The following is an 11,134-nucleotide window of genomic DNA, read 5'->3' as shown; positions in this document are numbered from 1 at the left end:
TTAATCTAAAAGCTGATTTGGACAATTATGATGATGATGATGATGGCCCACCTCATACCACTGCACAGGATTGAGATGAGACGGATTATCTTGAACATGTATAGTATTAAACAAAAAACTATCTAAAATTTATTATAAAATCAAAATAACGTACTACGAACGGATGATTTCAGAATCACACTACTCAGTCCTCGTAAGGTTGCCCGCCTGTAGAGATCAACTCAAAACAAATCCTTACAAGGTGAGTGACAGACAACTCCATTTGACGCTCGCGTGTCTCATTTCTGTGCAGCCTCTTACAAAAGAAAACAATCAAAAGTAAAAATTTCTGTAAGTTAAATTCTAAATTATCATCATCATCTATGATTGACGATTATGGTGTACACATATGACACTTTCTATCCAACTAACTAACGTACTCTATCATAAACCAAACTACTTCTAACATATGGCACAATCTTTTGCTTATTTCACTTATCGTTAATTGTTAATTCTTCAACGGAATCCTACATAAAACTTCACATCTCTCATTGAAATGCTCCAGCGAATAATTGCATACCTTCGGGAAGAGCTGGCATGTAGTTTTCCAATACCCATTTGAATTATTCCACTAACTAATTCAAGCGTTACATTATATGATTAGAAACCCTGCATCTTCCATCTCTCACTTAGTTTTTTATCCAACTTTACTATGCAAAATAAAACAAGATCCATTGTATTTGTAAAGACAACATTTGCTTGTAAAAAAACCATCAACAACAAATAAAATTTGAAGCCCAATGCACTATTTTTGAAGATTTGAAGTTTTTCAGTTTTTGATGCATTTCTTCATCATTCCGCTAGTTCGGTGTAAAGCAAAAATGGTCGTAATTGAGTTTTTTTAGCTTTTATTTATTCAAAATCGATCATGCAGATCTACAAAAAAAAGTGTGCGCTAGAAAGATAGTATGTTGAGGGACATTTTTTTAAAAATAAAATCATATTTTTGCCATTCCAAATGACGTCATAAATTGACCTCAAAGATCAAAAAACGCCAATTCCCATAGTAACGTATCGCGCATAACGCTTCGAAACGCTCGCATACGGAATAACGGAATAACGGAACAAAGCGCAAGACGGAAACAACCTATGGAAAATGTTAAAATCCACATTTTGAAGGTCAATTTGTGACGTTATTTGTATTCTTAAAAATATGAAATTATTTTTCAAAGCGGGCCTAATATATATATACATTGTAGCGCACATATTTTTTTTTTAAATTTACATGGTACATAAAGAAAAAATAAATGATGACAAGGATTAAAATTCGATTCACATCGATCTTTTTTGCTTTACACCGAGCTAGCGAAATGGTAATGGTGGTACATCAAAAAATTAAAAACGCCAAAAGGTAGTCAACAAATATACTAAAAAGTAACAATTTACGGATTTAAAAAATCTTCAAAAATAGTGAAGTTATACCGTTTTAAAAATATGGGTCAAAATGACCCCTAAAAAGCATTCAGGCAAGTTTTCAAAGCAATGTATTTTAGTGTTAAGTAGGATTATCTCAACTGTCTAACTGATGTTTACAAACTGTGTATGATGAAACTTTTTAATCGATTTTAGTTATAACAGCCAGTAAAGTGTTGTCTTCTTTCTTTGCTTCAAGTCCAGACCATCCTTTCGCATGTTTTCGATACAAAAATGGACGAATCGTAATGTAGTAACATATTTCCACCAAACTTAGAATGCTAAAGCCCATAAACAGGCCAAGTAGACCTCCGCAGTTGGCTAGAAAGTCGACCATTCCGTATAGTTCTGATCGACGCGATGTAACGTACTGCGATTCTATAAAGAAAATGCTGATTATTGCGACGAACCTGAAAGAGTTGAAAATAAGATGGTGGTATAGTTTGATGATAACATAAATTACCTATCTCGTGGAGTGAAATTGTTGGCTTTACCAAATTTTTCTAAGTCATAAGTGCTTTGCGTGACTTGTACCTCATATTGAATCGATGTGCAGGATGGAAGGCAGTTGCATCTTGACGTTGTATCTACTACATGTTCCTCGTCGTATTGGAAGATTTCAGAGAATAGAGAAATGTTGAATGCAGTAGAGTTTATCAGAACGTTTCCTGCATGAGCCATGCAACTTAACTTGTCGAGAGAACACACATCCATCCCGGGACCATGTGGCATGGAATATCGAACACAACCACACACGGCCAAAGTTACGTTGGTGAGACATTCAGTTTCACAATTTTCCTGGTTGTATATCTTAAAAAACTGTAGATGGCGTTCGTGGTCGAAGAAGCATTGTCGTTTGCTCCAATGATATCCAGCGGCGGACGGCGATGTTGTAGTAATCTGTGGCTTCACGGCAATCCGTACTCGGTGGTCCAAAGGTACAAAGAAGCTACGCTTGAACATTGTGGGGAACTCGCTGGATTCATGTAATGTTATTAAAAAGCCTTGCATGTCCATCTGAAAGCAAAATGCATAGGACATTAAACCCGATGTTACTCTCGATTGTTCTATGACTGGGAGACCTCATTATTTTCTTTTGGCATTTCTAAAACCGCCATCAAAAATCATAGTTTATTTTCATTTCATTTCAATATAATGTCTGTGCTGATCTAAAACTAATGTACACTTTTGACACTCCTTTTGACGTAAAGACCGTTTTCAACCATAAATACCCTTATAATACCCTTATTAGACCAGGGCTTTCACTGTCATCTTTGCCCAGAATTTTACTGCCAAAATAGGCTTTTGATATAAAAATGCTGTCCGCTCGTGTAATAAAGCAAAGTTCCACAAAACGGGGTTTTGCAGTTAATTGATCATTTTCACGTTTGAACTTAGCGTATTGTTCAACCTAGAGTAACGAACAAAATCTGTTGCAAACAACAGAGCAAAAAGAAAATAAATCGCTACTGTGACATAAAAATTGTAGTCGAAAGAAAATCGGTTCGATTTTCTGACAGCAATATGCTGTCAATGGCCATTTGACACTATCTTCCAAAATCGACGTACAGAAATATTTCCGTCGTTTTCGTCTAATAAGGGTATAAGGGGCTTATTATACTTTTTCTTTTACGTATCTGGTACTATAGACACTATCTGACGTTAAAATCTGAATGACAGTAATAAGTGTGGAGATTTAAACAATAATTCCTTGAATTTGAAATAATCTTTGATTTGAATCCACTATGAACAAGGGATTGCAGATATGCTTTTGATGACGTTTTTATGCCAATCTCATAGTGCTGGAACACGAATGCAACTTCCATTTGAAACAAACAACAACTTTTACACGATAGCAAAGTTGCTATTAACTGTCAATTCAACATTTATTACTTTCAGGCCTCTAATTGATGTCACAAATTTTATTTCATTGCAACATTTCGTTACTTAAGCATCCGGATAAGATAAGTGGCATTTTTACGTCACTGGTAGACGACATCAGTGCAATTAAAACGAGAGAATTTCTTTTCATAGCACTGAAAGATACTATCGTGTTCCACCACGATTGAACCCACAAACAGTCACATACCGCACATGCAACATCGATGTCTGATTTATTTGTTACGAGACTTAGAATCAAACCGTTCGGTTCACCAGGACCAAGTGCATTAAAAGGCATTTGATCATTCGCGGAATTAGTTTCTTCCCAATTTTCAATGTACGCGTGATCGTTGTGAAGAAAATCCTTTCGAAATATTTTATCCTCAGGAAACATGTTGAACGAATAACAGAGGCCAGTATCTGTGACCGTCTCTTTCATGTACTGTTTACACCAAAGTTCACCATACAAACAATATGATAAAACTGAGTCACGATCGAGCGATATATTCTTCAACACATTCACTACGTTATTAACATTATAGCTGGTGTTAAACATATTTAAGTAGTCCACGTAAGGTTTGAATCCGCATACTTGATAAACAGCTTTTAACTGATCTACACTTTGGAATATATTAGAGAATGCGATTAGAACGAAACATATGCCTGTGGGAAATAGCTCGCTGGGGATACTTACATATAAGAATTATAAGTACTATTAAGTTCCAAATTAGAGATTTCTGCGGTGGTGTTTAGCTTTTGCATTGATACTTTTGTTGTTGGGCATATGGTGACGGCTGGAAACGAGATTTTCCGAATTGGTGTGGTTTGCTCAGCAAACGTAACTATGATTGGGTTCTGGTCCCATTTGGTGTACGCTTGAAATATCATTGTACCGCAGCCGGCTATCGATAGAAGAAACACCATGATCCACCAGAACCTATAAATACGAAAAAAATAAAGAAACCTACAATTACTAAAGCCAACCACAAATACGACGTCTTTATGAACTGCGTGTGTACCTTTCACAAGATGTTCTCTCAGCGCTGTCCAAGTAACGTACACCATGGATAGAGCTACTGGCGCAAAATTCACGAATTATTTCATTCTTAAGGGTTTTTAATTGGTTTTTAGTTCCAGGCGCCATTAGAGCAACTGTACAGTTCTATTACCGCTTCGATCAAAAGCTTTTCAGAGACTAAAAGCATCGAATGGTGGTACTGTAACCCGATGATGAAAAAGTGCGTAATAGCTCGCTATTTTTGCGTGACTTTAATGTGACTGCATTGTACATATGAGTGAGAAAGAAAGAATTCCATTATTTATTCCAGTAGATGGGCTTGCCCATGTTTGCAAGCCAATTTGGTCAGTTTTATTTGGTCGTTGCCGAAAATATAAATTCCCATTGGTGCTACGGATAGCGTGAATACAAAATAGATACGTTACATGCTTTGCTGCATTGAACGATAATATATGAAAAGGTTTGACAGAAAGTTGATACAATAAAAACTGGAATCATTTCGATCTATTAATTTAGTTAAATGCACTGCAAATTTGTTGTGCTTAATATTCATCTATAGTTGATTTAAACAGTATCTTGCTTTGTGATGGTAATGACAACCATTTTTGTAACAATTTTTTTTTATAGAAACAAATTTAATAAAATATTTCACACACTGTTTGTGATTTAGTGTGTTTATCCTGAATTGAAGGCAATTTTACAACGCATCTTTTAAAATTTACCAATATTTGAGGCTTTGTTAAAATATTTCACACACTGTTTGTGATTTAATGTGTTTATCCTGAATTGAAGGCAAATTTTACAATTAATTCTTTTAAAATTTACCAAATATTTGAGGCTTGACCGTAGGAAGTTAATTTTATAGTTGGATGAAACTTTTTAGTCAACGTTTAGTAACAACGCGAACAAAGTGATTTGTCCTTTCTTTTCTTCGAGGCCGGATTCATTTGTTACTTGCTCAGGGAAAATGGGCGAATTATTATGAAGCAGCATATTTCCAATGCAAAATGCCAAAAAATGCTTAAACCCGTGAACAGGCCAAGCAGACCTCTACAATTTGCTTGAAAGTCCATCACTCCGTAAAGCTTCGATCGATGCGACGTGATAAATTGTGATTTCTTAAATTATACACTGCGTCCAAAAATGATAGCCTCACCTAGTTTTTTCTATGCAGGGCGAATATCGAGCATGTAATTTTTTTCAAAAAATATACAAATATTTGTAAGTATACACTGACTACTTTGCATAAATATTGTTGAAGAAAACGAATGAACAATCCCTGTTGGGTGATCGTCAAACGCAGTGAAGCGGATGCGCAGAGCTACGGCGCTGGATGGCAAAGAAGAGAAATAATTCCGTGTTGGAAGTTCTGAAAAGAACTGGTGTTTATTTTCTTCTATCTCTGGATCGCGATGTTCACTGGTCGAAGGTTTCCTACGTTGTGTGTCACTTCTAAGTGAAACACTCTTTTTATACATAGTTAGGCGAGTTCGCAAATTTCTACCCTAACTTATTGAGTGTCCTATCCTTCTCTTTCTAAACTAGTTGTGAGTGACGTATTCTCGGCGTTTGGCCATTTTCTAACTTTTCTTCTGTTAGTCACTCAACATACCGGCCACCTTGAAAAATTGATTTTTTTCAACTTAAACATTCTAATCGGCATAGTTTGTTAACTGCACGTTTGAATATTCCAGAGCTTGTCCGCACCGTCGCCACTCTGGAAATGCCGTCAGGTCCTGGATGTAGTTCAAGAACTCGAGCTAAAGGCCATCGGGTTGGCGGTAGTTGGTCGTCCTTCAGGATGATCAGATCCCCTTCAGCAAGCTGGTATCCTTTGCGTTGTCGTCGGTGGGCAATGTTAAGCTCCTTGCGGTATTCGTTGCACCAACGATCCCAAAAGCTTTGTGTGAACCTTTGCAGACGTTGATACTTGGCCAGCTGGTTCTGGGAAGCACAGCTGGCGTTGAATTCCGGCAGTGGCTGCAGCGGGCGCTTGATGAGGAAGTGGGCCGGGGTCAGTGCTTCCAAATCGTTCGGGTCACTGGAGAGTGGTGTCAAAGGACGGGAGTTCATGCATCCTTCGATTTTAGCCAGCACGGTCGCCATTTCCTCTTCGGAGAGTGATGCTGCGCCGAGTTGACGAACCAAGTGAGTTTTGGCCACCTTGACCGCGGCCTCCCATAGACCGCCGAAGTTGGGTGCTCGTGGAGGGATGAGGTGCCATTGAATCGCGTCGTCTGCCAAATGTTTGTCGATCTGCTCCTTGCTCTTCGTGTGATTCAGCATGGCGTAGATGGCGTGAAGGGCGTTTTTAGCACCAATGAAATTGGTACCATTGTCCGAGTAGATATGGGTCGGCCTGCCTTTCCTGTACACAAACCGGTCAAGAGCCATCAGGAATGCTGCCGTGCTGAGATCGCTGACCAGCTCCAAATGGACAGCCTTGGTGCTGAGGCAAACAAAAATGCAGATGTAAGCCTTACGAGCCGCGGCTTTCCGATGAATCGGCTTCAGGTAGATAGGCCCACAATAATCGATTCCGGTACAGATGAACGCGTCGTTTGCTGTCACTCTGTCGACCGGTAGTTGACCCTCTGGTTGTTCTATTGGATGAGGATTGGCTCTGCAACACTCGTGACATTTTCGTATGGCGCTTCTGACTGCCTTGCGTCCATTCAATGGCCAGAATCCATCGCGCACTGCAGACAGTGTATGCGAGATGCCGCCGTGTAGTAGTTTACGGTGTTGGTGTACCAGAAGCATCTGCGTAAACGGATGAAACCCAGGGATGACAATTGGATGACGTACCTCGTATGCTGCATCCGATTGCTGTAGCCGGCCACCAACGCGGATCACTCCGTCACCGTCAACGAACGGATTCAGTAGTCGAAGAGATGACCGTGTAGATACGGGTTGATGCCTTTTGAAGCGTTGAATTTCATCAGGAAATGCTTCTGTCTGGACGATTTTTACAAGACAGGTAGTTGCTTTCGTCAGCTCACTGACGAGAAGAGTTCTGCTGGTTATGCGTCGAGTTTTGTTCCGGGTGTTGTTGCAGAACCGGAGACAGTAGCCGACGGCTCGCAGAAGCATTGAGTATGAAGAAAATCTCTCGAAGATTTCATTTGGTTTCACCACCTGGACTGGCAGAGTTATGACGTCCTTCCGTAGCTCTTCTTCGGCGATTTTGTTTGTGCAGATGATTTCCGATGGCCATGTAGATTTTGGCGCTCGTAGCCAAGCTGGACCGTTTTGCCATCGTTGATCGCTAATCAGTTCGTCCACTGAACAGCCGCGTGATACAATGTCCGCCGGGTTGTCGCTTCCGGAGACATGTCGCCAGCGTGAACCTTGGGTGGCGTCCTGTATCTTTGCGACACGATTTGCCACGTACGTTTTCCATGTACGTGCGGGAGCCTGTAGCCATTGGAGAACGACGGTTGAATCCGACCAGAAGTGACGCGCTGAAAACTGCATGTCCAGTGCATCCTTCACTTTGGTGTAGAGTCTCGCTCCTAGCAGTGCTGCACAAAGTTCTAGACGAGGGATGGTGACGGGTTTCAGCGGAGCAACTTTGGATTTCGATGTCAGCAAGCTCACTTGCACTGATCCGTCAGACGTTTCCGACCGGATGTAGATACAAGCTCCGTAAGCTGCTTCCGACGCGTCGGTGAAACAATGAAGCTCTGCTTGGTGATAACCGGCTATGAATGCGAACCTCGTGATGGTGAAGTTCTGAAGTTTGGCAAGCTGCTCGCAGAAGATGTCCCATTTTCGTTGTAGGTCGTCCGGTACCTTGTCGTCCCAATGCAGTCCCAATAGCCAAAGCAACTGCATGATCAATTTCGCTTGCACGATGACCGGTGAAATTAAACCGAGTGGGTCGTACAGCTGCGCGATTGAAGAGAGTATGCTGCGTTTGGAGTGTGGCGATGGTTTGATGACGATCGAAACATCGGCTTCTGGATCCCATCGAATGCCGAGCGTTTTGATGTTTTCCTCGATGTCGAAGTTGAACGCTGATTTCGTTCCAAGTAGTGCTGGTGGGACTCCTTCCAGTACTGGAAGAGCGTTGGAACACCACTTGCGGAACGTGAATCCACCCTTGCTGACAAGGGTGGCCAGTTCTTCTCGCAGACTGATGGCACCTTCAATGCTGTCGGCGCCGGCGATGAGGTCGTCCATGTACAGGTGATGCTTGATGGCATTGCTTGCCAGCGGGTATGAAGTTCCTTCGTCCTCTACTAGCTGCAGAAGTGTTCTTGTCGCTAAGAACGATGACGGGGCCAAGCCGTACGTGATGGTGTCGAGCTCGTAGATTTGCACTGGTTGGCTGCTGTCGAATCGCCAGATGATGCGTTGCAGAGGGCGATCCACTGGATGAACCAACACTTGCCGGTACATTTTCTCGAGGTCTGCTACCACTGCGATCTTGAATTTCCGGAACCGGATGACCAGACTAAGCAAGTCATCTTGTACGACAGGTCCCACCATCAAAGCATCGTTCAGAGAGTGTCCTGTTGATGTTGCTGCGGAACCATCAAACACGACTCTTACTTTGGTGGTGGTGCTGGTGTCCTTGAAGACGGGATGATGCGGTAGATAACACGCTGCGGGACCATCTGCTGCGTCGTCTTCCACAGGTGTCATGTGATGTAACGCAATGTACTCCGCCATGAAGTCGTGGTATTGATGGCGAAGCTCGTCGTTTTTACTCAATTTCCGCTCGAGGGCTCCGAATCGTCGTAAGGCGGTTGCCTTTGAAGCACCGATTAACTTGTCGTGTTGTTGATGCTTCGGTAGCTTCACGATGTATCGACCCGTCGTATCTCGGGAAACCGTATCCTTGAAGTATTCTTCGCAGTACCTTTCATCTGCTGTCTGCGTGGTCTCGATTTCTTCCGCTTTCCAGAATCGTTCGATCTGGTCTTCGAGGCTTGGAGTGATGATGTTAAAATGGCATCTCATTGCCATCTTTTGCTCCGGTGGCGGTGGGCTTCCGGTAACTACCCAGCCGAAGACGGTTTCTACGAGCAACGGTCCGTTCTCGTGCAGACGAATTCGTCCTTCCTTCAGGAAGGTGTAGAAGTTTGCCACCCCGATGATCATGTCGATCCGTCCCACGGTGTTGAAGTGCGGATCAGCGAGGTCTGCATCTGCTGGTATGTTCCAGTCTGTCGTGCCGAATGGTGTAGCGGGAATGTCGTGGGTCACCTTACGGAGAACGATGAAATCCACGGTTTTGTTGAACTCTCCGATCCTGGATCGGATTTCTGCTGACACCATGTGCTTTGCGGAGGTGGTTGTGTTGTCAACTCCAGTTATCTCCAAATCAACCACTTTCCGGCGCAAACGAAGTTGCTGGCACAGCTTTTCACTCATTGCGTTGGGTTGCGATCCGGAGTCCAGAAGAGCACGCGCTAGGTGCTCGCCGCCGTTGGCATCCACAACCACCAATAGCACAGTTGTGAGGATCGCACGATCGAAATTCGTACCTTGCACCGATGGGTGTGTTGTTGATGCTGCCAACATGCTGGACGACGGAGCTGAGCTGTTCGATGGCTGCTGCTGTGGTTGAAATAATCCCGGATGTATTAACGTGTGATGACGTCCGGAGCACTGGCGACACACAAACTTGCTGGTGCATTGTGCTGCCGTATGGTTTTCTCGTAAACAGTTTGCACACAGTTTTTTATCGCGCACTATTTGAAGTCGCTGCTGATGGTTAGCGGTTGTAAAGTTTGTGCACTGGTTTACGGAATGGTTTTGTCGACACACACTACACACTGCTTCGTTCTGGTGCTGCTGCTGCTGCACTGCGGCTGAAGCTGCGGCGTTCATGTGAGAGCGTGGTGTCTGCTTCCTTCGTTCGACGTTTGACGAAGATGTCGAACGGTTTACTTCGATGCTCTCCATGGTTTGTATTCTCCTTCGAAGAAATTGAACCATCTGAGCGTAGGTGGGCTGCTGTTTGGGATCGAGCGATTCTTCCCAAGCAGTTACTGTAGCATCGTCGAGCTTGTCTGCTAGCAGGCCTACGATGATTGTGCTGTTCGGGTCAATCGGTTCACCGAGCTGTTGCAGCACTTGCAGGTGTAGCACAAACTTGTCGACGATGTTGCGTAGGGCTTGAACGCTTCCCTTTGTAATTTTTGGCAAGCCCAAAAGGGAGCGCACTTGTTTCTTCCTCAGAAGAACTTTGTTGGAGTACCGCTCAACCAGTGTCGTCCAGGCGATGTCGTAGTTCTCCGACGTGATGCTTAGCACCTGGATTTGGCTAGCGGCTTCTCCTTCCAGCGCGGCGCGAAGGTAGTGGAACTTCTGGATTGCCGATAGTTCCTTCGATTTATGCACCAGGGACTCGAACGTGTCGTGGAACGTGAGCCAAGTGTCATAATCTCCGTTGAAGCTCGGCAGAGAAATGGTTGGCAGCTTTACCGCGGCAAGCGATGATGTGGTAGCTGCCTCCTGTTTCACCGTTATCTTCGCAGATTCGCTCAGTATGTCCATGAGCTTTCCTTTGGTTACGCAGTAGAGCTCCTCTACTTGCGTCCGGATGTTCTCAAGCGATGCGATGGTTTCGGGTGAAACCCCTAGCTCGAGGATGTCGTCGAAGCTTTGAGTATACGACTCAAAGAATGCTTCAAACCTTTGAAGGCGATGCTCGGCTTGGTTGCTTTGGTCCGCAGTGTAGGAATCGACGAATAGTTGCACTCGTTGCATTCCTACAATCGACGACTGAAGCTTAGCCTGCTTCGCTTGTAACACTTTTGTCTCAGCCAT

The 11,134-nt window shown here is 43.2% G+C and overlaps 1 protein-coding gene across 1 annotated transcript; it reads right to left on the bottom strand.

The window, feature by feature from the left end:
* On the bottom strand, window positions 1-11,134 carry LOC131285200 (uncharacterized). The gene is made up of 2 exons (XM_058314062.1): window positions 6,059-11,134; window positions 1-60 (listed from the first exon to the last, which is right to left on the bottom strand). Exons 1-2 carry the CDS (start codon window positions 11,132-11,134, stop codon window positions 1-3), a joined length of 5,136 nt encoding a protein of 1,711 aa, XP_058170045.1.

The sequence above is a fragment of the Anopheles ziemanni genome, chromosome 3, assembly GCF_943734765.1.
Source record: "Anopheles ziemanni chromosome 3, idAnoZiCoDA_A2_x.2, whole genome shotgun sequence".
NCBI classification, from domain to species: Eukaryota; Metazoa; Arthropoda; class Insecta; order Diptera; family Culicidae; genus Anopheles; species Anopheles ziemanni.
This window is presented reverse-complemented; position numbering and strand designations above follow the sequence as displayed.

What these genes read in the sequence shown, in the direction of transcription:
- LOC131285200 (XM_058314062.1), bottom strand. Translation starts at nt 11,134, where the DNA reads ATGGCTGAGACAAAAGTGTTACAAGCGAAGCAGGCTAAGCTTCAGTCG. An exon ending in GCATTTCCAGAGTGGCGACG is followed by an intron (nt 61 to 6,058) that starts GTGCGGACAAGC and finishes AATCCTGTGCAG; the next exon opens with TGGTATGAGGTGGGCCATCA.